The sequence below is a fragment of the Odontesthes bonariensis genome, chromosome 15, assembly GCF_027942865.1.
Source record: "Odontesthes bonariensis isolate fOdoBon6 chromosome 15, fOdoBon6.hap1, whole genome shotgun sequence".
NCBI lineage: Eukaryota > Metazoa > Chordata > Actinopteri > Atheriniformes > Atherinopsidae > Odontesthes > Odontesthes bonariensis.
In genome coordinates, this window is record NC_134520.1 from 28264905 (window position 1) to 28292322 (window position 27418).

The following is a 27418-nucleotide window of genomic DNA, read 5'->3' on the forward strand; positions in this document are numbered from 1 at the left end:
TCTATCTATCTATCTATCTATCTATATAATTGTTCTTATCAATTACATTGTAGAAAGATATCCAAACTATGAAGGAACACATTAGGAATTATGGAGTAAGCAAAAAGTGTGAAACCAAAATATGTTTTATATTTTAGATTCTTCAAAGTAGCCACCTTTTGCTTAGATGACAGCTTAATTGTGTGGAATTTAATTATTTTATTCACCATTAATTACAGCAATTCAATTAGCCAGAATACCCAGTTTTTAAACAAAATAGTTCTGTTCGATATCTGTGATTTCTTTTTTAAACAATTCCTGGCAAAAACAAACAGCAAAAAGTAGGGTTTGGGTGCATGAAGGACAAAAAGAAGTGATCTTACCGCAGTCTTTCATTGGCTCATCGGACCAGTCCTTGCAGTCTTTGACATTATCGCACACCTTGCTGCTGTCAATACACTCCCCATTCTTACACCGGAACTTTTTTGGTCCTTCGCATTTTGTAACTGAGGTGAAAACCCAAGAGAGACAAAAGCTGTTTACTCGGTCACACACTTTTTTTCTTTTCTTAAATTAAAAGTTCTCACTGTTCCGATGCTTTCCAGAAGAGCGAGCTAAATCAAAAAAACTACTCAGAACATGCCGGCCCAAATTTTTTTTCACAATCTAAAACAATTCATAGTGATTCCAACGATTGTCATGTTGTGGATATGCAGTCACTTCTGCATCAGTTAGTTCCGTGGAATGCCCATCGGTTATTGTCTGCTGATACGGTGCAAATATCCACAATATAGCTCTTTCTCAAGCTGCTAAGAATTTTTTAAGGTCTGAGTTGTTTTCGATGGTGAAAAATTTGCCCATGTTGTGACCCAGTTATTTGGAGCTTTTATCAGAAATCTATAGTATGGGTAGAGTAAATGTCATTTCTTAAAGAGCAATACTACAAAATTTAGTTGTGTTTTGTGCAGATAATCAGTCTGGAAGCTGACTGTGTTTTGTTTTCAGACGGAGATGTTAGGCAGAGTTGGATTAAAAAAAAAAAAAAGATTTGTCTACGAGACTGAATATGACATCCTAAACCTAATGTTTTACAACCAATATTATTAAACATTATATCGTACTGTTCAGCTAATGATCAGGTAGATTACTGCTTCCTTGTCTGCACAACCCACCGTTGACACAGCCAGCCTCGTCACTGTAATCTGGGCAGTCATGAACTTTGTTACACTGTTTGGTGCCGTGAATACAGGAGCCATCGCCACACTGGAACTCATCAGGTCGACATGTAAGCAGGGCTGTTGACACAAACAACACAGAAATACACAATAATTAATCGAGTTGTTAAATTATTGGAAAGAAAATATAACATAATAGTGTGAAACAGATAAAAGGATTTGGGGTTATATAGCACACAGCATTTTCAGTACAACAGTCGACTTTGATTTCTTTCCCTCTGAGAGTATCTATGAAGACGTTCAATTCCATTTCAATATATTTTGCAACTTTCAAAGGTCAACTTGAAATCTAAAAGTATTTAATAATACCCAACTCTTTAATGCACACACAACACTCACAAAATAAAAATAAAATCAGGCAGTTATTTATGCAGTGTCTGAGGAAAAAGATCCATTCAGTGGCCTACTGAGAATGCGTGTATGTGCAAGTGTGCACAGAGACATTTGCTTGTGGCTCCCTTGAACAGCTGAGGGTAGGTTTATTTAACTCATTTATCTTTTTAAATGCCTATTTAAATATTTATGTGCTGTGTTTTGGACCACCTCTGCTGAACCATAGAGGCAGATATAATCAATAACTCTGGAGACGGTAAAATTCTGTGGCGCGTAATCATTGTAACTGGAAATATGGCATAAAACACAGCCACAAGTAGTTTCACACCATTCAAGTAAAATGTGTAGGTGAGCGTACACAACCATACACATGAAATGAATAAACCTAAATGTAGCCTGGAGCAAGGTGCATGCACATTTCCATGAAGAAAGTTGAGTCGAATGTCGAATGCTCAAAGAACAAATGAAGACAAACGCGCTAGCTAATGGCAAAATTAACAAAGTGTGCAAAACCTAAAACCTGCGCCATTACAAAATGTACTGATTCTTTCAGCCAAATGATTGGGATCTGAGCTCAGCTAATTATGATAATTCCCTGGATGAATAGTAATGATAACGGATTGCCATCTGCAGATCTGTTGGCAGTGGAGAAAACCAACTTGCGACCAATTCTCATTTACATTAACCTCCTGTCACCCTTCTCAGAAACAATTGTCTCAGTGTGTCTATGAAATAACAGAAGATTACGGAGACAGATGTTTGAAATAAGATGGGAGATAATGACGAGGGGGCGGGTCTGTGTGAATGTTAAGAGCCTGATAGGACTGAGGAGGAGGAGGGAACAAACTAGATATATAAGTCGTAATCCTCTCAGCTCTCATTTACGCTGTAATGCCGCACCTCCCTTAGCTGTGCTCTCCAGTCTCATTTACATTACACAGACCTTCTAAAACCATTACATCTTGTTTTACATAAAGCTCCAACCACCCACTTGTATTCACAATTTAATGAGCATGCACACAGACTCAAATGTATACAACACAAAACCTGCCACACCATAATAGAGAAATAGAGGTAATGAGAGCACTTCACTCAATTAAAATCAACATTAATCATTTATGTTACTGAATTAGTTTTATTTATTTAGAATTTTATTCATTTTTCTAAAATATTTTAGTGTCTTTACTTCATTTAATCTCATCTATGCATTACTAAATACTTTTTCAAATGCTAGTTTTACGATTCTAAAGGCAATTACATCTAATAGACACCATAAATTACAGACCTTGAAGAGATACGTTTTTATAACATCTTTATCAACAGCTTCTAAGGAAAGATATCAATAGATAACTGTCTAAATATTCATCTCTAAAGAGATGTTCGACATATTGGTATATGAATATGCAGAATTGGAATATTTCTATTTTCCATTCATAGTTAGAATAGTAACCAATTATGTTTGAGCAGCAGGAAAGACAGTCCATGTGGACAAAAAATAGAGGTGAAAAACATTGGGGTAAACCAAAATGCTCAAAACCATGAGCTATTGCCTTTTAGGCTTTTATTATCTTTTTGAAATCTATCTGTATTCTTATCGCACAAATGTCCCCGGATGACACCTGAAGGACCAAAAAAAATGGCTGCCCCTGCAAAGTCATCAGACAATAGTCAGTACATTCCCAGAAAGATACAAACTTCCAGCCGGTGCTGAGTGAACAAGGCTTTAAGTACAGAACCAATCGTGTTTCACTGTGTCCTTATTTCAGGTTCAACACTTGCCTTTGCATGATGATCTTCAAATGTGTGACTGTAGGAAGCTTTCACAACAGCTGCACGGTGTGTGCTTTGCATGTGCAAAACTGAGGAAATCATTTTCATTTTGGCTCTCATGACAACAGATCACAGCGTGCTCACTGGCTGCATGACACGCTCGTCCAGCTGCAGCTTTAAAGGAAAAGTTTTTTACGATAACAGTTTGGTGAGTGGATGAACATATTTTACGCCAAAAGTAAGGTCCACATTTAAAAAAAATTAAAAAAAACTTCTCCTTTAAATACAACTCTGTAGCCTTTGTGCGATCAAAAATGGAACATTTGATTTTGACCTCATGACAACAACAATGGAGCTTTTCTGTAGTTTCAGTGGCAAGATTATCAGAGATATCAAAAGTATAATTTAGATTATCTTCTATCATGATTATTCTTAATTCTGCAGCAATGCAGCGTATACACCTCGACGCTTGAATCTGGCTCAGTTTAGTGAAAGCGTATATCAGTCTGTGGCTGTGCTCGTATCATGTCTTACATGTGAGGTTGCTGTCATCTCATTGAGTGGTGTGTGGGAGTGTGAAGAGACCAGATGGGGGTCTTGCTTGATGAAGGACCCTCACTTCCCACACACGCATGCACACACACGCTCACAAAACACATACGGTCAAAAATGCACTCAGAGGTTCTCCTTCTGCTCGCGCATATCACACGGTTGCATAGCAACACACTCACGGATCATCATGACACTGTTAGCATTGATCTTCCTTGAGTCATTTGGTGGCACATTTGTCACATAGTCTTTGTTCATAATAAACAGCAGGTGAGTCTCTGAAGTATGGCCTTCTGGTGGTGGGAAACCACACAAATACACATCGTTCCACAACACAACCTACATGATTGTCGGTATACATTAATCAGATTCAGCAAAGGTAACATTAAAGGTAAGGTGAAGGTGTCATTAAAAGTATTATTTTTTTTATAATTACATCACCAGCTAACAAAGAATTTACTCTCCTGACAAAGAGGCTGTTCACAGAACAGATAAACGTGCATTAATTAAATGAACCATTACAGTTGGATGGCATGTTCTATCATTACAAATAAGCTCAACACAAATGTAATCCTCAGTTTATAAAACTTGTGTACATTCCTCAGTATGTGTACTGACAATAGAGCAAAATAACCTTCATACTCTGTCTGTTTTAATGAAGAAATACATCTGTGGTACGACTCTTTCATGGTTTCGTTTAATCGCTCCGACCAACACTGGTGTTCTATGGCACTGGGGAAATGCTATATCATTCTGTGGCACCACAGACAATTCTTGTTAGCAGAGTAAATTTGGACTGGGAGGTTTGTTTGATAGTAATTAAAATGACAACACTGATATCCTTTTGTCATTCTATTGAGTTCGAGGCACCTGAACACACTAATTAATCAATGCACTCATCAGTTCAACGCAGAAACAAATCCAGATTTGACTTACGGCAGTTTGCTTCATCCGATTTATCTTTGCAATCTGCGTCGCCGTCACACTTCCAGTTCATGTGCACACACTCTCCGCTCCCACACTGGAACTCGCCAACTGGGCAGCGAGGTTTCTGGGGCTCTGTTCTGCGGCTGCAGCGCTCCATGGACTCGTCTGACTTGTCCTTACAGTCTGGGTCACCGTCACAGCTCCACAGGGCAGGGATGCACTCAGAGTCATTGCAGCGGAACTCGTGCTGTCCGCAGGTTGGAGCAGAGCATTTCTCCTCATCACTGGCGTCCCCACAGTCGTCATCGCCATCACAAACAAAGATTGGTGCCACACACTTTCCGTTACGGCACTGAAAATCCTTGGAGGGGCAGGCCTTGGCATCTGCAAGAGGGATAGAACAGGAGGATGAGAGTGCAAAAGGTTTTTTTTAGATATGAAATAATGTGTATACAATACAAATAATAACCCAGAATATAATTATCACTCTTATTGCTGAACATCCAGGAAAAAGCTTTCATTTAAGAGACTCACGTCAGCAGTTACCTGAAGCATACACGAGAACAAAGATGTAAAATGTGAGTGGCATGTTTCGTTTAATTTATACACCAGCAATTCTTGATTTGTATTTGAATCATGGCAAATAGCAGCAGGGAATATAAAGAAAAATAAAAGGTTTGGAACTCTCCTCGACATGAGAAAAGCGAGCTGCAGTTACACATAATTTTCCCCCAGAAAAAATCTGATCATCTATGGAAACTTTACCAGCTCGTGCAACATTGACATTCAGAAAGTGTATTTGCAGTGTTTGCCAGCCTTACAGATATAAACACTTGATATCCACTGTTTATCACAATTTCCGAAGCTGCGCTAACATTTTAAGCAGAAGTACAGAAACTTATCTTCACTTATCTTTCTTTCTACAGAAAGCTCTCTACTCCCTCTGCTGCTGACTATCTCTGAAAGTTTCTCTTTATGTCTTTGCTGATTCATTTATCTCCATAATGTCTATGAGCTGAAGACTGCTGGTACACAGAAGGATCACATTTGGGAGCTGGTGGCCACGATCTAAAAAAAAACAACAGCCACTATTGATTTAGACATGTAACCACAGCTGCCACTGTTTCGTGCACAAGCCATCTCTGTCTCTTTCATGTACAATTTAATCTGTCTGAGAAGAAGAGTGCTTTCTTACTTCTTTCCAACCTTCTGTAGCTCCTGCACTTTGTTCTCTTTTAATTTGACATAGAGGGTAAAGGGAGCTTATATATTCTTTCCAGTGCATTTCATCTGTCTGACCTGTTTTAGCCTCTGTCCATTATTGCAGGGAAAAATAAAGTGGTTAATAAAGCTGTTAAATATTTCATAGGATTTTTGATGATAATTGATTTCCTGCCCCGTGTGGTTTGACCGTCTATGGGGCGTTCGGGGAGTCTTGCTGTTATAATAACCTGCAGACATCATCTTTTGATCTATCATTTAGAGATGTAGTGATGAATATTAAATAGTTAATCTGACATCTGGAGAAAGATCTGCGCTATCTGAGTTCACGCATAAAAGTAGATTTAAAGGTCACACAATGAATACGTTAGTAGATATCAAAACTAATACTTTGATGTCAGAGCTACTTAAATACCTAAATACTTGTGTTGAATTTTTATCCTAGCAAAGACCTAAAAAGTCAGGTGAAGCACAGGAGTAATAAATCGCAGTTCTTTGGCAGCATATTTAATCAAAACATTCCTATTATGGTGTTTGGACACTAAAAACCGGTGCTGAACTACATGAACTACAAATCCATGTTTTACAGAGAACCTCTTGCCTTCACTACATTGGTGAAAAGCGAATGCATGCTCACATATTAAGATATTAAAAGTTCAAAGTTTACTTGGAAGAAAGTACATACTGAGCCAACAACAAACACACAATCCTTCATTTTTTAAATTTAAAGCTTTCCACCATCAGTAATCCTCACCTCTACCTCCCTCCACCTCTGTTCTCCTCTTCTTCCCTCCCTCCACCCACTTCTGTAGTTGGAGGACAGCTAATGTTAATTATGGCTCCTAATTAAGCATATCCAACTGTTGAATAAAACATGAATCTAGGAAGAGAGGTTCTTCATTACATTTAGCGGAGGCCTCTTAAGAAAGTTTATGACCCTTTAATTTATGTTAATGTGTAAATGCGCCGTTTAGGGACAGAGCCGCTGCAAGCTCTGTTTATATGCTCCAGGATGTTTGTGTAGGTAAAATATCATTATTTTATGTTAGGTAGACAGAGTGGTTTCAAGAAGGATGGCCTCCTTTTCATAAATACTGTTTAGGTATAATTTTTCTTTTAAGGTGAAGATTCAACAAAACAGAGTTGAAAAATGCATTTTGCCTCAGCACCAATCAACTTTAATCAATTTTCCCAGATAGATACAAAATCAATTTTAAAAGATCAGGCTGTGTAACTTAATAAAATATGTGTTTTCTTATTTAAGAAGAAGGGGTGTGCTTGTGTGTGTAGAAGGTGAATGGAAATGATCCATCTCGATAAAGGCTGATTACCATTTCTACAAACTTTATACAAACAGACTTTTTTTTTTTTGGTTCATTTTCCCAATGCCAACCCATTAATGTTGCAAATTATTCTAAATAAAATATATATTTGGCTCGATTGAAGTGAATTGAACCCTCTGTAAACAATGAAAGAGTTTCCTAAAAATAATTAAATAAATGTGAAGAAAAAGAAAGCAGAATGTTTCTCATGTGTAGTATTGTGCAAGTCTTTATGCTCATCCTTTGGCTCCTATTTCTTTTCCGGTCACAGCAGCCTTTGCCTCTATATCGTATTTTCATCTATGCGTGCTAATGCTACACTAAGTGCAGCTTAACTGCATCACAGTCAGCCATGCTATTTGATTATTAGAGCAATGGAAAAAAAACTGCAATAGTGCCAGTGTGACTAGCATTCTAAAGTACAATTAAGATGGATTGACTTTATTCACGTCAGCTGGCAGTTAGAAAGGCGAAAGTTAAATTTTCAGATACAGTACAAGGCCTCAGATATGGGCTCACCTCATGCATTATTTGTTAATCTGCTCCACTAGATCTGGATAGACTGCAAATAAAGCATGGGTGTAGCTTTTGTGACATGACCCAGTTGTTTGTGAACTGCCTTTTTTAAGCCTCGATGTCATTTGCCATATCGACATTTGGCCAAGACTGCTTTCACAAGAGAGTGGATATAAAGAGTGATGCTTGAAACCTGAATGGACAAAATACCTATTTTCAGGTGGTCTTTTTCCATTAGGAGTACCCCTGTCAAAAAGGTTTACGTAACTTCATGTCAGTCACAGTCTTATCTTATGTTCCTCAATAATGCACAAAAAAATATTTGCTTTGTGTCTCGGTACAGTTCAAGATCCCAAACAACTTTAAACACAGCCATTAAAAAAAAAAAAATCATGAACAATTTGCAATATTATCCTTGTTTTCTTTACATTCTCCAGTAAATCTTGAAATGTAGTACTATGTTTTCAGTGTTTATTTTGTTACACTTTCATAAAACATTGCAGCATCTAAAATCGTTTGATTGTCTGACCCTAAAAATGAATTCACGGTATGTTTCTTTTTTTTTTCATCCTCTACAAACACCTTCCTCGTCTTTCTTTACTTTCTTACCTGGAGCCATTTTGTTTATTCTTTTAAAAGTTTCAGAAGTTGCTCCTGAGACATCTTCAGCACTCGGTTGACCAGGACATAAAGGGGTAACACAAACAGAGACAGGCTGAGTGAATAGTCAGAGTGGCTTCAGCAGGCTCTGGGGACCTGTTGATCTTTACACCAACCTGTGCAGCTATGTCACATGAGACAAGCTGTTGCTGAATCGATACCCACCAGGGATATGTTAGCTGGTGTTCTATAGCGGGACAGAGAGGGGTGGAGGAAAGGGATACAGTACATGTGGACTATGCGGTATGTGTGCGTTATGTTGTGAAGAAAGGAAGTCAATAAGATTGCAGGTCTTCACACTAATTTATAAGAAAGCTCATATGTGATGCAAACTCCCTACTTTAGATTGTAAATCTGTACATCTATTCTCTCTTGGCATCGAGACATATACACTGCAGTTTATTTTATCTAGCTTCCTGAACAATAAATTGAACTTTGGTTCTATTATTTGATAAGAGATCAAGGAAGACAAAGAGTTCACCCAAACAGAAAAAAAAAGTGGTTATGGTGTAGTTTTGCCTCTTTTATCTTGCTTTACCCACACTTTGACTGGGAGAAGTGAATACATAAAATTCGAGCCTGTTGTCTCAGAGTTTTCTTCCCATTACACTCTCCTTCATTTATAATCCTTTGACTGCTCTCACTGTGTGCGTAGGTGTAATGTAATAGAGCGTCGGCACACAAACAGGCTCCCTGGGCACCCAGAGGCAGTTGCACTTCAGTTCAAGCAGACTGTTTTCACCAAAGGCTTTAAGAACATTACTCATTCCTCTTTCACCCGCAGTGCCATCCATTTCCAGGCACACATTCATACACGCTCTCTCAAGTATTACGTGGAAAGTGAACCTGCTTATGTGAAAACTGACCAAGGTGAAAACACAACTTAGCACCAGCCTTTTGGGCATGCAACAGAACATAAGAATCAGAGAGGATGGGTCTTCATTTGGCTGCTTTCTTGTCCTATAAACAGCTTACAGCTCAAGAACAACCGTGTCGAAGCCCTATCACATAATGTGATTTTTAACTGAATTATTCATTATTATAATCATTAATAAACAAATCAAAATCAATAATCAAAATCATAAATTATTAATAATCTTCTTTGAAAAGATTAAAGGCATGCAAAGTTTCTACATTACCCCCTAAAACAGGGGTGGCCAACCTGCGGCTCCCGAGCCGCATGCAGCTCTTTGTCTGGTTTCATGCGGCTCTTACGTTCATATCAATTTTTTTTTTTTTTTTTCCCGCTTCGTTTGAGTTCAATACGGCAGCGGTCTCCAACCTTTTTTGCTCCATGTATTGGTTTGATTTCAGACAATGTTTTCACAGACCGGCCTTTCAGGTGTGGCGGATAAATACTACAAAATAAAATAATACAACTAACATAGACTCTGTGGTATTTAGTAAATATAATAATAAACTTGAATCTACTGTGTACTTGTATGTAACTTTATTAGCAGCGTCCTCCTAACGTAACATCCTCTCTGCCTCCTAACGCTCTCTGGTCGCTATGGTAACGCTTAAACATGCCTTCAAAATGCAGCTTTCTTTTTCTTAGTGGTCACAGCCTCTTCTTCTGTCTCCTCACTGGGAAGAAGCTTTCCAAACACTTCATAAGTTTAATATCAGCGTTGATGTGACCGAGACGAGAGCGAGTCAAGAACAGACAGATGGAACGGAGAGAATTCGGTCATTTTTCAAAAATGCTCTTTGTGGTAACACAGTAAAAAATGCGGCTCTTAGTATCTGACCGGTTGGCCACCCCTACCCTAAAATAACCCCTTTTCTAAAAGATTCCTACACAGGATTTTCCAGATATTTCCATGTAACAAACCACATTAAGCGTCGTTTAGTTTAGCAACTTAATATTGATTTTTTTTTTCAACAACTACAACAAATATATGGAAGTTTGATGGAATGTTTTTATGCATTAAGACTGGACAAATTTTCTTAAGCCTTTTAAATTTCACTGAGTCACCTCTGAAATGAATAAATCAATTAGCTGGTAACTACTTTCTAATAAAGCTACAAGCCACAAATTTGTAAAAAATAATTTGCTACACATTTGTTGAATAAAATGAATGTTACAGAAATCTAATTTGTTTTTTTACAAAGCAGTTTGAGAACATTCCATCGAGCCTTATTGCACAGGCACGAATGTGGCAGTTTTTGCAGCATCCATTGTAGAAAGCGTGGTCATTTATACATTTTTGAGATGCAGTAATCACATGGAATTACGGTACACTTTTTTAACATAAATTTATCATTCGTTGATTATGGGAGGAAATGTAATTATATTCCCTACAGGCGTGCAGATAGACACGTTCAGTTTATGTGTGGAAAGGGGTAACGAAACTGATAAGATTTAAGGCTGCAAGGAGCCATGACGACGCCATAAAGGCCATGTCACTTTGTACATTTCGTCTTGAAATATGAGATCTTTTGACTAATGATGCCCACAGTACAAATTACGCTCCACCTACAAGTATATAGTGAGTCACAACGACAGTCATCACACACCACTTGCATGCACATATACACAGTCAGTCCACAGGAACTGCTTGTAAGGCAGGTAATATTCAGTTCCAAGCTGCTGTCAGATGGCATAGTGATTCAGTTGTTGAAATATCCTGTTCTGCAAAGTGTACTGTCCCTGTTGGGCTGTATGTGTGTGTGTTTGTATGTTTAGTGTATGTGTGCACAATACCCAGTCTCCACTCATCATGAAGGTGGTTAACAAATGCTTCCCCAGTGTTTACCAATCACGGAACAAAGAGAGTTTTGGTCTCTCAGTGAATTTGGTTCAATTTTTCTCCTCATAAAGGCTGCCATTTCACTTGAATTCCCCTGCCTCTGCTGTCACACTCTATCGGGGCTTTATTTTCAATAGCTTTTCACACTTAGTTTGACATGTTTTTACTCTGAGCTAAGACAGTCTAACGAGGTACAGGTAAACAAAGGGTCTCAATTGGAAGCTCAGATAGCGGTAAAAAGTTGGGAGTGTTTTGCCAGCACTTCCCTGTGATCATTTCAGTGTTTACTGGCAAGGTGTGTAAATTTCTCTATCCTTAGAGATGTCTTGGATTGAACATGAACAATTTTGCATTGATGCAGTGACAGAAAATAATCAAAACTTTGACTTGACACAAAATTATAGCAATATTACAACATCACATCACACATTGGGTGATGGAGTGAATTTGGACGACATTTGGACTCACTTTGATGAAACTGGAAAGCGTGAGTTACAACATCTACAGCTTGTAAAATCTGCTTCATAAAATGGATTAATAATACAACTACAGTCATATGAGGAACCTAACCAAATGAACGCACCCTCATTGAACACAGTCACTGTAGAATTAGTCAGACAAAAATTAGCATGGTGCCGTCAGCTTTGTGCTCCGGGAGCAGAATCCCCTAATCTGAGGCATTTTTAAGAGATAATGATCTATGAACATATTTGGATATAGAAAACCCAAGGTTTTGCCAGCTGTTGAAGTTCTTGGATCCATGGTGTGATTACAGAAATAGCTGTACAGTCAAATTAAAGGCCAAGTAAGGCTTCGATGAGTAAAGATTGTCTTTTATGTAACATATAGTATCTATTGTACTGAGGTGGGTCAGTCAAAACACTGGCACTTTGAAAAAGGAGTTTCTAAGACACTTGTCTAATTTTTTAAAGAACTAAAGAAGAAGTGAATTCAGACTGATCTCATTGCTTATATTTATTAACAAACATGTAGCAATGTGCAGACATAGTAATTTCAACTGAATTGAGTACTTTATTAATCCCAAAAAAGGGAAAGTTATATTGTTTGAGAACAGTACAAATAAACAAGGCAGATTATGTATTTAATCTCAAAGAAGTCTTATCTCCTGGTATATCATTATAAAAGGAAACCAAGATGCATTTTTAGAAGCATCAGACCATTAACAGGTGAATGGTAATCAAGTCAAATCAAATCAAGAAGAAAGCAAAGATTCACAGGTCCAATGTTCATATTATTAAAGGTGCCTGAAGGCACTCAATGGCTAAAGACTTGGACAAGGGTCGGGGCTCAGTAAAGTGGATAGTGAATGAATAGTTTTCGATTTTTCAATCCATTTGTGTCCTTTTTTATTAGGTTTATCTGAGATTATATACCTCGTTCCTCCAAAGAACAGACAAACATTTAATGACGAAGGAGCATAGCTAGATTTTTGTCAAAATTATTTTGGGAACACCACTGACTAGAAATGCTGTTCACTGTTCACTGCCGAGATTACAAGATTTAACCTTCTAAAAGACAGAAGGTCCGCTGGCATGTTGTCAGCTGTTTCTGATACGACTCTGCTTCATACACAAGGGCTGCGTACAAGTACATGTACATGCAACATAGGCCTACTTGGTAAGCGCTATACTGTGCTATCAGTACTGGTATATCATGGATTGTCATTTTAGGAAAATTTCACAAAAAGAGAAGGGATTAAGAAAGCTCAAAGCAAAAGTAGTATTGACTACTATAAATTTAGAAAACTCAGTATTAGCAATGACTCATACAGCAGTTTGTTGTGCAGTCACAAACATGAGGGAATCTTCACTTTCAGGCTAATCCAAAGAAACATTGTCAGCACTATCTTGTACCACATTTGCTTTTTAAACATCTTTCTACCAAAGCAGATGGCTGAAATGTGAGATGGTGTTTCCGCATTATTACCCAACACATGGAGTCTCAGCTCTGTGTCAGTTTAACCCCATTTGACCAAGCTGAAAGTGAATTTATTCTGCTTTTTGGTCAGAAAAAGTAAGCTGAAGAGCTGCACACTCAGGGTTTTTGTATGTAAATACTGCCACTCTTCCTAATGTTTTAAAAGTCTTGAGCCAGCATAATACACATGAACTCTTTGTGAGAACTCCGTAAAGACGTAAAGACACAAGCATAAACACTTCAGTACACTGTGTTGCCCCAAAAAATGCCTCTCCTCTTTTTTCACCACTACTTTTCAGTGTTTAGACCCAGGCTTAATGGCAGCTTAACATTTCTAAACCTGGGCAATACACAACCATCTAGTTGCTGATGATACAGGAAAGCCAACGCCTCTGGCAGCATTCATCCTATGGTGATTTACTGTTTTAATGAATCCATCGGTAATGTTGCTGAGACAATGCAACGAGCAAATGCTACATTAGCTACTTGGCCTGGAGACACTGACTCAGTATTAGTCTTAAATGCTGTGTGGGATGTGGAGTGTAAGAAACTTATGTGAGATTTTAGCATTATTTGTGTCTCTTTTTTTTTCTATTTGCAGTACTTCCCCAGCCATTTCAGTATTACATGCATGTATTTAAAAATAAATAAATAAATCAGCACCCTGAAGTTTTGTTTATTGGTGCCACAAAAGGGAGGTGTCACCATGTAATTTCACATCTAAAACGTTTGTACGAAAATGGATGTATATTATTTGGGCACTTAATATCCACATAATATGGTCATGTTTGATCATATTCAGGAGTTGAAAATGTTAAAAAACTTCTTTTTGCCCTTTTATTTTTTCCCTCAACAACAGTCTTCATGAACATACAGTAGATGATATAGTTTGCAATTGCCATCATGTATCTGGTAGAATAAGGTATTGTAAGGTTTTGGTTTTTAGTGATGCTGCTTTCTCAGAAAGAAGACATACATGCTGATATCCAATATAATAAATTAACATATTGCTTGTCTGCTATATGGCCCATTAAAGGATAAGACCGTTTTTTTGACATTGGGCCCTTGATTTCACATTATAACATGATGTTCTACTCACCCCTGCTTGTTGTTGGTCATTTGGAGCTGTTCCGAAGATATTCGCGAGGCGTCTGGCTGCTCTCTTGAGATATTCGGCCATGAAACGGTTTCCTATGGGCAAGTTTATACAGGCACAAACTATGCTGTTTATAATTTATTAATTACTCTACACTAGCACTGATAACGTGGAGGTGCGTCGCTTACTTAAAAAAATCCGGGTTACTAATTTTGAATTTTAGCCGAATGAATAAATAGGCAGCAGGTCTGTGGGCTGTCTGTGGTAGTAGCACGACGATGACGTCAGTAACACCCACTTTACAACAAAAAAATCAAAATTACAGTAACCCGGATTTTTTTAAGTAAGCGACGCACCTCCACGTTATCGGTGCTAATGTACAGTAATTAATAAATTATAAACAGCATAGTTTGTGCCTGTATAAGCTTGCCCATAGGAAACCGTTTCATGGCCGAATATCTCAAGAGAGCAGCCAGACGCCTCTCGAATATCTTCGGAACAGCTCCAAATGTTCAACAACATGCAGGGGTGAGTAGAACATCATGTTATAATGTGAAATCAAGGGCCCAATGTCAAAAAAACGGTCTTATCCTTTAATCCTCCCAACCACCATAATGCCTTCAGGTGCTTTCTGCTCTTGTCAGTTTGGAGAGGGAGTTCACTTTTCTTCTGCTCTGTTAAATGAAACATTTTCCACAGTGCTGTGAAGTACATGTTGTATTCTACTTCTGGCCGTTAGGAGCTACCCTGTGATCTTCAGCTTGCATTTCTGTAAGCACACCTGGTGAACTGAGGTCTGCAGACAAACGCATGTGTGTGTGGGTGAGATGTGTGTGCTCACATGTACCTCATGGCTCAGTGCCTGACATGTTAGACCAGAGTCTGATAGGATTCCTCGTTGCAGAAACATTAAAGTCAGTGACTCGTAGAGAAGAGCTGTGAGGTCAAGTGTACCTATGTGTGAATCAGGTGTCTGTGCATGACATTAGTTTGAATTTTCTAGCCTCCATCTGTACATATGTGGGATTCAGGTTAAGTGTGTTCCTGTAGAGAGTGTATATGTTTTTGACTGCATGTATATGGATAACAGCTTGCTATGTGCTGGTCTGTGCTGGAATAGAGTTAAATTGTCCTTCAGTGCAAGGTGAAAGAGCTGTGGCCTATCTCACTGCTTCATCTATTAGCTGTCCAGCAGTGGGTCTGGGGATGGATGGATAGAAAGCTTCGACCCAAAGTTAAACACAATCACCAATAGGGGAAGGTTACACTAAAGATGTAGGCTAAGCAGGTCCAGATTACTGATTACCTATTTAAAATTGTAATTGCTAGAATAATCCATTGAATGGATGTTGGTCAATTAACAGTCAGGAGACCACCTCCAGTTTTTTTTTTTTCGAACAAAATCCTTATTACCAAAGGAACTAATGAATGAAACATGAAGTATCAGTTTATATGAAATCTGGTTGTAAAATTTGAAAGTTTCTATTCATTTTCATTTAGAACACTAGTAATCTAAGATTCTGTGGCCAACTTAAAATCCCCAAGTTGGGTCAAATAGATATATGAGAAGTTCAAAAAGCAGAGTTACCATAGATACGGTGTTTTCCGATTATTGTGGAAGCACAGTTCGACTTTATTAGAAGGCGTGCACTCTGATGTACCAAAACATTATGACAACCTTTTTTTTTATACATTGTTGGTCATCGCATGCTGCCAACACAGATTGGACCCCTGAGGCGTGGAGCTTTTGAAGGTGTTGTTAGGCAACAAAATGTTAGCAGCGAATCCCTTTAAGTTCCCGCACATCAACCCAACTCTCACTCGCAGATTTGAGGTTTGTGCCTCCTTAAACCACTGCCAGAAGGCACTCACGCTGCAATGATTGTTATTTCAGAGTTGGAACTCCTCAGTCATCTGTGTGTGCAATAACAACATGGCCCTTATCAAAGTTGCTCAGATTGTTGACTCCTCGAGCTGACCGTTTCATTATAGTCTGATATATGACAGGCCTGACATGCACAAGAAATAGTCCTCATTATTTGTACTAAATGTCAGTTGGAGGATATTGCAGTTACGTGTTAATGTATTAATCACAATTTCAAACTGCAAGATATCCAGGAGACAAAATTATGGCTGAATGCTAATTTGCGTATCCATTTCTGCAGTGACATTAAAGCTATTGAGAACAAACTTTGTTTGTGGTTGTTCAGCATCCCAGTGGAAACCATGCTATTGAGCTTCTTATCCCAGTCTTTGTGTTTATAGTCAACACATGACTGGCCAGGCTCTCTGCTTTAATGAAAAACTCTCTTAAGCATAACAAACAAGTGTTTAGTCTGACATTAGGTACGTATTCACCCTCTGGGATAAATTAAAGTATTTTTTTTAAATTTCATAAGACAAAATGCCTTGTGCTTTTTGCACAGAAAGTTCTGAAAATAATCAATTTTTCTCAGTGTTTGTTTGCAGAAACACCTTAAGTGACCCAACTGAGATTCTACAGGGATGCTGCTGATGCTGATGTTGTTTATGGGCTCATGTTAATTAAATTACTTAGATCTGAGTGGGGTGATTAGCAAGCTAACAGAGAATCCAATAGCCCTTTATCAAAATGAGTGGCTTTGGTTCACTGTGTGAGCAGGTAAAGAAAAGATGGCATGAAGCCACTATTAGGAAAACATTTTTCAAGAGAATCCTTGAGCCGAATTTATTTGTCCAATAGTTTGTACATGAAAGTGTCACAGTTTTGATGTTGCAAACTATAAAAAACTGTTTTTCTGTAAATAAAATGCATCAGCACACATTTCCTCAAACAAAACCTTTAAACCTGCATAAAAACCTAAAATATTACCACTTTTTCTTTTTTGCTAATTTCCATCACGTTTTTTTTTATTATGAGCAAAATACAAGACAGACATGGATGAAATGCAGTCTCCCCAACTATCTGTGCAAACACTCCTGAAAGAAAGCTCTGCACTGCGACAGGCACCTGCTGCTGTGTTCCAACTCTGCTCATTATACTCTCATTTCCCCAAGCGGGACTCTTTTTGGACACATGCTCTCAACCTTGAGCTTTGTATGGTCAACACTTAGTTCATCTGTTGATTTTAATGTAAAGATGGTGCGGTTGGTCATGAAAGGGATTTAACAGTTTGAGATAACATATGCTTTTCAATGTGACCTTCTTTCCTCCAGTTTTTTTTTTTTTATCATTGTAAAATCAACCGTCACAGCACAGCTCCTCTTTTTTCCTTCACCTGACACACTTTGTTCTGTCAAACTTTCAGTGAATAAATGCTGTATAGGTGTGCTGTATAAGTGTGCTCCTCATACCGTGCAAAGTTTCCCTTTTGATCCAACTCTTTCTTTCACTCTTTTCAGACACAAAAAGCTCATGAGAAACAGAGAAAGTTCTGCAATTGCGCTCTGCTCATTAATACCAGCACAGTCTTTCATGCTATCACCAGAGAGGTGATAGCATGAAAGTGCTGCATGTGTTTTCACCCCTCAAAGGGATTTGAATAATTGCAGGGACGAGTTAACTATATCTGTCTTTAATGTGAAAGAAATGATAAGAGGAAACAGAACCTCCCTATGAAATTTGTGATGCTTCAAATCCCAGGATCTCTGTGTGGAAAAAGAATAATTTGAGTAGTAAAAATGTATTTTTTAACAGTGTAGAAGAATCATGCAATATGTCGGTGAATGTGCTGTTGTGAGTGAAAATTAAATGTCTAAAACTAACCCTGGAGGCAAACATCACTGTCATAAAGATCCTAAACAAACAAACTTCAATTTCAACAATAAAGTACAGCACTGTGAGCAAGAATGTCAAACTACAAATGCTTTAGGAGTAGATGGGGCAAAATCTACTCCAAAAACTGAAAGAATCTTAAAACATTTAGCAGCTTTTATATTAACCACAGAGAGTGTTCCTTATTACCAACCAAAGGGTGCTCATTCACAATTTTACTTCTGGCCTTTTTCCAATTTTCATTACTTTCAAACCAAAAGAGATGATGATAAATAAAATGATCAAACTTAAACTATTCCAGAAAGGTTGCATCTTTTCCTTTATGCCTTTCAGGAGTAAGGTAATCTTTTACTCTGTCAGTTATTTATAGGAACAGAGTTTGACTAATACATTTTGGCATCCCACGTAAACCTTTCTTGCATATTGTTGTTACTGCTTTACTGGTAAAAAGACAGTGGGGGTTAAAATTAATCAAAAATTGCCTACAGGAAGGTTACAATATCTTTTAAACAGTGAAAGATTCATCAAACACAAACACACATCACCAGTCTTGTTCAGCTTTTATGAGGACTCTCCCTTGATAGATGGCCTAATGCTAAATGAAACACATTTGCAAAAATCTATTCACTGTTACTCCACGAGCATTTCATGACTTTTAAAGTCTGAAAGTCATATTTGTGCCAAATACAGACGTTTGCGGAAATTCAAAATACAGAACAAAAGCTGTGTAGCAGTACATTTTAAATCCAATTTATATACTTTGGAGAAAAATGCTGTGTGTGCATGTGTTTGTTTCAGGCTTAAAATCAATAAAGGTGTAGGCCAGATGTTTACATTGATTAAATTCAAAGAGCCTTTTACAGTTTCAATACTAGATGTGATGATGAGGGCTTGGGGGTGTGACAAGAGTGTATGTATGAGAAGGCTTTGCAGAATAAGCAACATAAGAGCATGTCTGCAGACAGCTGAAAGCAACATTTCATACATTTTCAAGGAAGCTTCTTAAAAGCTGTTTTTATGTGCAATACATGCATACATGTACTGGTGTGAATTTAATAAGTGTAAGAATTTACACTTCATTTTAGTGTGGCTACATCACGATTTCAAAGTGGATGACAGGGTAACTACGACTGGCAAACCCTAACTACTAATTTGCACAATAACGGACTGTTTATCTGTCTGTGCACTTGGGATGCACCACATGCTGCATGAGAAGTCCATCATGCACATCTTCTATAAGATGTGCATGATGGACTTGGCAAAGCAGCGTGCGCTTTAACTTTTATTCCAGAACACTTTATAAGCACTACTGCATTTTCCTGATGTGACAAAGCAAACATTTAATGTCAACTTGATAGATCGGAGATCAATAGGAGATCTCTTCCATAAACTGTGAGTTTGCAAAGTTACCTGCTTTTACCATCCCAAATAATTCAGCAACAGCCAAGAACAAGGAGGTTGCTGTGGGAAAGATATTTTACATTTTGACGGCCATGACGTTGAAATAAAACAGTACATGGGTACACTTTGGGATGACGTGTAAACAAAGCTCTGTGCAAACACAGTAGATTTTCTTTACATCTTTCTTTCAAAGCCTTAAAAGCTTCAGTCATTTCTTTTTGACAATAGAGAAAAAAATTACAGGATTTTAATTTTTTAACTTCAATTTCCAAACACAATTTAAATAACTTCAGGGAAATAAGTGCAAATGAATTTCAGAATAGATACAGTGCATAGTTGTTTTAGGGCCTTAATGTGTACTTATCTCAAACTGTAATGGAACTAATGTCACAAGCTATGAATACTCACAAGTGTGAGCTTCACCTGGAACAATGTCTCAACTGGAATTACAAACTTAGCTTAACTGTCCTGCTGAATGTGTAAGTTACCAGAACTAAACAGTAACAAACTGGAAAGCATTTTTCTCTCACTTGAGATTCAGAATGTGCCAAAACAAAATAACTAATGCTCCACCAGTTTGCCATAACAATGTGACTAATAATGAATGAGTGGGTCCCCATTTTTGCACCAAACATCTAATGATGCACTTGGGTGTCTGGTAGCAATCGATCCTTTGGGCTCGGTGGGTTGTTTGGTGGGGTCTTTGTGGATTGAGTTTGTTGGACAGTGGCTGAGCTCCTGGAGGTGGCTGTGACAGTAAGGAAATGCTGTTGCTAAATGAGGGGTGTGACTGATTTGCAAAAATGTTTAAGCAGGTGGGAACTGTCAAAGTTACATCCATGAGAAGGCCAGCATGCAGGCTTTCCCTGCAGAACAGTGCATCGTAACAAGATGAGCAGTGTTGCTCCTTTTACCTGTCAGTGGTTCAATGTTGTGGCTGATCTATGTAAAGTATGGGCTTGTTTATTGCTGCAGATATACAACCAGGGATTTAGGCGTTCAATTTGCCATCACTTATGCGTTTTAGCCGGTCTGTTGTGTCTGCCCTGTTAAAACGTGGGCAGGCAGCACTTGTTCAGGATTTATCGACTGCACCTGCAGTTTCTTCCTCACTGATAAATGGACTTCAGGCCTGCAGAGAGCTACGGGGAGCTATCCAAGAGTACATGGGGAGTTTACGTGTCAGCCTCACTGGAGCACCACTGACATTTTAAGTCATTTCAGTTTCCACTCCATTCACAATGTTCACTTCCCATCACAGACTTACCAGCAGCACACTGTTCCTCATCTGCCCCGTTCTCGCAGTCTCTCTCTCCGTCGCATCGCCACGACAACGAAACGCATTTGCTGGCAGCTCCTCCACAATCAAACTTCTCTGGTGGACAAGTCTGTCGACCTTTTTTTTTTGAGAGACAGAAAAGGGGAGAAAGAATACAGAGGGCGTATGACAGGGAAGGGGAAGGTTGAGAGAAAAGTTGAGCAAAGAGAGATTAGAGACAAGGACAGGGAAAGTGAAATGGGATAAGAAATGGGTGAGGAGGTAAAGATGGAGAGAGAAGGGACAGCCAGTCAATGAAACAGTTTGATAACTTAGTTATCTTGTTGCTCAAATCGATTCCTCCTCAAAGGCCTGCAATTTAACGAGACACACAGCGACAGTGGAACAAGTAAAGGCTGTCTGGCTAAACCGACAGGGAAATACACACAAGCTAAAAAAACTATAAAACATGATAAAAAGACAAGGAAAAACAAAAGCATTACATTGTGTATAAATGTAGCCATGTATATAGTAAGACAGCTTATGGTCAATGTAATAATGTTTTATAAATTGGTTTATTTACAGAGTAGAACATGTAAAGAATTGATAAATTTCCAAAAAAGTTCATATTCAATAACCTAATTATGTTCAAATTTCCTAAACCGACGGAACCGACCATTTTACAATTTTCCTCTCAAAGTGCAAGGTGAACCACTTGACGCAGATTTGGTGTCATGCACATCCTTTTGAGCCAAATGAGCGGATTCATCAGTAATAACAACGATCAGTACAAGCGCAAACCATATGTGTAAATTTGTTTATTTACAAATTTTATAGTAGGTTTTTTTTTATTCAATAATATGGGAAAATCTGTCATCTCACAGATACACCTTCACAGATGATCAGTGTTTGTGCGTATAGGCTATTGTTCCCCTACGTGTAACCCAAGGGAGTTGGTCCAGGGATGAAAACTAAAGCATTCTAGTACATCAAATTTAGTCACCGCAGCAAATCTCTGTCCCTTCTTCTTGGGAAACTTGTATATACCCTCATCCTGCACCGTTTCTTTCTTTCTCACTCACACACACACACGCACACACACACACACACACACCCTAACACCAAAGCGACTCTAGCCCCAGATCACATTACGGTGCAGTGTCAAACTCAGATCCATCAATTATAAATATCTGACCACCAGCGTGCTTCCTGGCAACAAGCCTGTTTGTGTGTGCTGCAGCCACAGATCAATAGAACCTCTGGGATTTCCATTCCATTTTTATTCTCCTTTATTCGTCTCATAATTCTTTCTTCTCATTTTTGTTTTTAACAGTACTGTATAACTTACTGCCACATAAATGCTTCCCTCGTGGAGGGAGCCTAGGAGTTTCAGCCTTGGAGTTTTCCCTACTGTGAGGTCTTGGTTGCTAAGTTCTACTGGGGATCTTTCTCTTTTTTGTCTTTTGATGGTGTTAATCTTTTGGGTGACCACTTGCCCCTCCTCCAGCTCTCTTGCTCTTACTGAACTTGAGGCTCTTGTGCGAGCATCTTTGGAAATAGGGTTTTCCTTGTCTTTTAAAAGAATACAATGTTTCTGAAAATCTTTGTTCAGAGAACAAATAAGCGAGAATCTGATCAACACAGTCTGATGGGACTGAATGCCCTGTGTTTACAGTCAGCGTGTGTGGCAGTGTGTCCATATACTTGGCGCACAAAATGCAGCCGTTCTGCCCAATGCGATGGTATGAATATGGATATAGATTCAGGCAGTGGGCAAGCCATGGAGTGGTTGCTGCTGTACTAGTTTTGAAGCTTCAGGGCCTTGAATTTTTCCTTCTCCATCTTGGCACTTTTTGAGCATTTTTGAAATAGCGAATTTAAAAGAAGATGGTGGAATGGAATGTGGTACTTCAAACATTATTATAGAAAAAAATAAATCATCCATCTTTGAAGTCTTACATCTACTTAAACATGCAATCTCCCTGGAGGAATACCAGCACACTGGTACACACTAATAAGATGGATTTGCTTTAGCTCATGTCACCAAAACGACTTGGGAAAATTTTTGTCACTTAACACTTCTGCATTGACATCTACATTGATCAAATTTACAGCGAGACAGAAAGAGCACTCAGGGTAAAAAAAAAAAATAAATACTGAAGCATACACTCAATTTCCCTTTGCTTATTTTAAACAGAACAAAACTGGCAAGCTGAAGGAGCTTCATTATGCAATTTATCATAAAAGTGTAGCTCTGTGAATCACATAAAACAGGCCCATGTTTGCTGGTCAATTGTTTTTTTTTTTTTTTTTTATTTACCAGAGCATTAACAAAATAAATCGCTGTAAGTGTATAAATCCATTCTTCATCTTAAGTAATGTGTTCGTGTGGAACAGCAGTCAAACACATATTGTATTGTGTGAGACTTCCTTAGTCTCTTTTACCCTGATACAAAAACATCCCCCAAGGGGCTTCGCTGAGTCTCTGACTGACAGTCGAGATAAAAGGATGTAATTTGTCTGACTGACCATTTCAGGCTCCGGGAGTCTGGAAGGCAGAGTCATGGATGAGCTGCCCATCAAATGACTGAATTCAGATGAGTGGGAACAGAGAGCTCCACTGACATTGATTATGACTAAATAAATTAGATGATTTTCTTCTCAAGGGTAATAATGTCACTAAATAAAAAGGACAATTCAAATTTCCCATTATTGCATGTTTAAGCAATTATCTCTAACTATTAAAATGTCTGTTCAGCTGGTCTCTGGTCGTGAGCCTTTGATACAACACAATAGCACCTCTACCCATAGCAATGCAGTCTATAAAAGCTGCTGGAGAAGTCTTGGGTATTTATCGGTTCTGGCTACAAACTACATGGATGGCAGCACACCACCCAGTCCATTTTCAATTAGGGTTCTGTGGGGCTTCAATAGTGGGCACATCTGATATTTCTATTAAAGAGAGTTTTACCGACTGTAAAATCTCACACACAGGCAACAACTCTGGGACAAAAATGTATGCAATTGTTTGACTTTATCCATTTGCAACACTCTTAGTCACCCTAAAAAATCCAGTCAAAAATAATTAATTTTCCAACTTCTCTCAGAAAGTCTGGTCGTATGCAGCCTGTTAGGATAAAGTTTAATTACCATCCTTTCATGTTGTTGCAGCTTACAGTCTTGTCTCTAGGGAGGCTGTGATTGACACTCTGAACGTAACTCCAGTTGTGTGTGTGTGTGTGTGTGTGTTATAGTCCTCAGAGAAATGAGATGAGTGAGAGATGGCTAAACACACTGTCAATGGGAACAATGGGTAACCTTCTGACAAATCTACGTAAAAATGTTTAAAGAAAAATTTAAACTTCTATAACTCTAGATCACAAACATATCTTGAAAAAGTGCAATTTATGCATACTGATTACTGTGTATTCAAAAGCAAAACAAATGTTTTTTTTTCTTTTAATCAAGCATGTTTAGTTTTTTTTCCTTTGCCAGTTAAGACGGTGATGTTGACGTTACAATAAAATACTTTTACCAGACCAGTAAATGTCCTCTCTTACTAAAAGCTTCCACTGAAATCTGTATCCTGCAGCAGAAGCATGTGGGGCAGGTTTGACAGGAAGATGGAGACACGGTTGTGACTGAGGAGGTGATTTTACAGCCAGTCAAGAGAGTTGTAAGTTTTCCACATTCCCTCTCATCAGAAAAGTCCACTAAAAGCATTTTTGCAAAACCAAAACAGGATAGATTATTACAGGGAAAATTGTATAGCTGCACAAATAGGGTTGTTTTTTATGAACACAATCATACTTTCTGTTTACAGGTAGCACACACACAAAATGAGTTATAGCTATATATTGTTCTCTTCGCTGCCAGCCATGATCATTTAACTGAACTCACAATTCAGAATACTTTGTACTAAATGAGTATTTTAAGAGCTTTGCCTCTCCTGAGGCACAGAGACAAACACTGGGCTGTTAGTAGCCAGCTAGGTTGCTTACTGCCAAGTCTTAAAGCAAATAACAGCAGAAGAACTGATACGAGCTGAGCTCTGGTGGAGCTGCTTGGTGGTGAGCAGTAAGAGGTGTTAGTTAAAAACAGCAGCTCCAAGATAGGTGTATGAATTATTGAATAAGAGGGAAACAAGGTCAACATAAGCTGTGAGCAGTCAGTCAATATTTCCAGGATACATTAATGCACAAAAAAAAAAAAAAAAAAAACTTAACAAAAGCAATTGACCAGGTCAGACTTTTTCCCATAACTTTTATTTCTGGGACATATGCAGCTGAATAATGTAAACCTTAACAGATTTACTGCAGTGACATTTTTATTTATTTATTTATTTTTTTTACTCTTCAGCCTATTCCTATATCTGTTTTGCCGTTGTTTCAAGTTTGTGGTTATCTTTTAGTTGGAATGCAAAAAAAGCTCTCTTGGTTGGAGACTGCCATTAAAACCCTGAATGCACACGGTAAAAGCTGTTGTTTGTATTACATTAAGACCCATTAACAGCCCTGCCTAATGCTACTGAGGCAGCATTTGAAGCTGAATGTTCTTAACAGCACTGGTATCTACTTATAAAGACTGGAAACTGGGAGAAGCTAATTGAGCACTGTGAATAAATTCAACCCTAAAATATGGGTGTACCTCAAAATATTTCATATGAAGATCCAAATATCTTTAATTAACATAAATATGTGTGAATATTAGTGCATGCCCAATTTGTGTGTAAACACAAAATATGTTCTTTGTATTTTGTAAAATGAGAAGTGGAATTCAAAAGGTTTTGATGCAGGCTTTTAATTCCACTCTTGAATCACAAGTGTTGCAGACTCCTTATTCCCCTCACATTGCTGGGCGAATTGTCTATTATGAGCATGGTATCAGGGCAGACAGAACAAGGCAATGTATGCTAATGAACTTTTGATTAACTACTTTCTTAACTACTTTCACGTGGAGGGAGCGGTTGGAGCATTGTTGCACAGCCCCACGTCTACTATCCAACTGCCTGCCAGCCTCTCTGGTGATTGATTAAGAAGGCTGAAAGCCCTGGAGGCTAATGCTACGATAATTTATATATGATGAGGTACGTATGAGGCCAGGTAATGGTTAACTTCAGTCACTGTCTGTCACAGTGAGAAACAGCATCAAAACCCACACAAGTTGGTATGAGATAATATGGCGCATGATGAATGGGAATGAATGAATGCTTATGGATGATTTACGCTGCATCGGCACTAAGCACTACAGTTGCATGAATTTGAAATATTTAAAGGTACAATGATTTCTCCTGCACTTCACACAGCACAGCCCTGATTGATGAGGCTCCCTGCTTCAACGTCTTTTTATGCAAACACCAAAAAAACATGTTTCGCTGCATCACCGGGACATTATGAATTCCCTAAATACACAGCAATTCTATGAGCATCAATAAGCTCTGCAAGCAAAATGTGTTCCTTACATTAGACTATTTATTTATTTTTAAATGAAATGTTTTTCTTTCTCATGTAAAATATAATTTACATATTTTCTTTAAAGCTGCAGTCTGCAACTCTTTTTCAAGCATAATGCCTGGAACTGTCCGGGGATTCTGAAAGTAGTACATTAAATACCCCAATACAAAAAAAAAAAGAGTTCTCTAGGTCCCCTATATGTCCCGCTAGGTCCCTCCAAAGCCAGCAGGTTTGTTTACAAAATTGCAGACCGGACCGGTAAAAGGTAACCAATCAGGTTACGAGCTGGGCTCTGTTGCCTGTCAATCACCGACTGTGCACGCGCGATACAAGGTAGGCTCGTCCCCACGCTTATTTATCTGGACTATTGAACTTCATTACGGGCTAGTCTACTTACTGTGTCTTCCATGATCGCAAATGACAGGTGAGTTGATGAATGAGGAGTCGTGTAGGCGCATCTGGCGTGCACGTCTACGTGCATGAGTTCTCATGTGTTTTGAAGGGGCGGGACAGGAAGTTGAATAACTTTTTATTTTTCGGTTAAAAAATAAGCATTTCTTGCATTTTGCGACTACGGAGGTCACCGTTTTCAACTTCAAGCGTTCTGATAGATCATGTAAACTCTTAAAATGTCAAAAAGTAGGACTTTACGTATGACAACAACAAATCTTGCAGACTGCAGCTTTAACAGGATCTTAATCAGGATCAGGGTCTTAATTTCTGCAAACTTAATAAGATACAACATAAACTTTACAGAGGCATGAAATAACGGCTCATAATGGGTCCAACAATATGAATAAGAATGTATGAAGTGGGAGAAAATGCACTTTTTTCTTACATTACTCTGACAGATCATCAATTAGGTCAGACTTACAGGGGATCCATAAGAGCTGATCGTCTGTGAAATAGCATAATTAAACTGAAATCTCAGCCATGAGGTTACGCCATAAATTTGAGAGTGCCTGCTTGAGAACAATAAACTTTTATCGTTTGGCTACTATGGACTGTAAAAACAATGCCAAGGCACTCTTTGAATCAATGCATGACTACACGAATATATACTTGGCCTTCCTAGTTGCTCAGTCTGTTTTTATAAAAGGCCATATAAAATTTCAACCCTTTTTTTTTTTTCTCTCCACACAATTAAGTTTATGCCACATTACTGTAGTAAGTCTCAATCTCATGGCTTTATAACAGCCCAGAGTTACCCCGGTTGGCATGGATTCATTGAAAATGAATATAACTGTCAAGAC

The 27418-nt window shown here is 38.3% G+C and overlaps 1 protein-coding gene across 4 annotated transcripts in view; it reads right to left on the reverse strand.

The window, feature by feature from the left end:
• lrp8 (low density lipoprotein receptor-related protein 8, apolipoprotein e receptor) overlaps positions 1-27418 on the reverse strand; it is a 153363-nt gene that overhangs the window by 38620 nt on the left and 87325 nt on the right. For all 4 annotated transcript variants that reach the window (XM_075485847.1, XM_075485845.1, XM_075485846.1 and 1 more), the window contains exons 4-7: positions 20722-20850; positions 4803-5177; positions 1152-1274; positions 363-485 (exon numbers count right to left, since the gene is read on the reverse strand). In XM_075485847.1, the coding sequence (XP_075341962.1) occupies positions 363-485; positions 1152-1274; positions 4803-5177; positions 20722-20850 (750 nt within the window). The remainder of the gene's footprint in view (positions 1-362; positions 486-1151; positions 1275-4802; positions 5178-20721; positions 20851-27418) is intronic.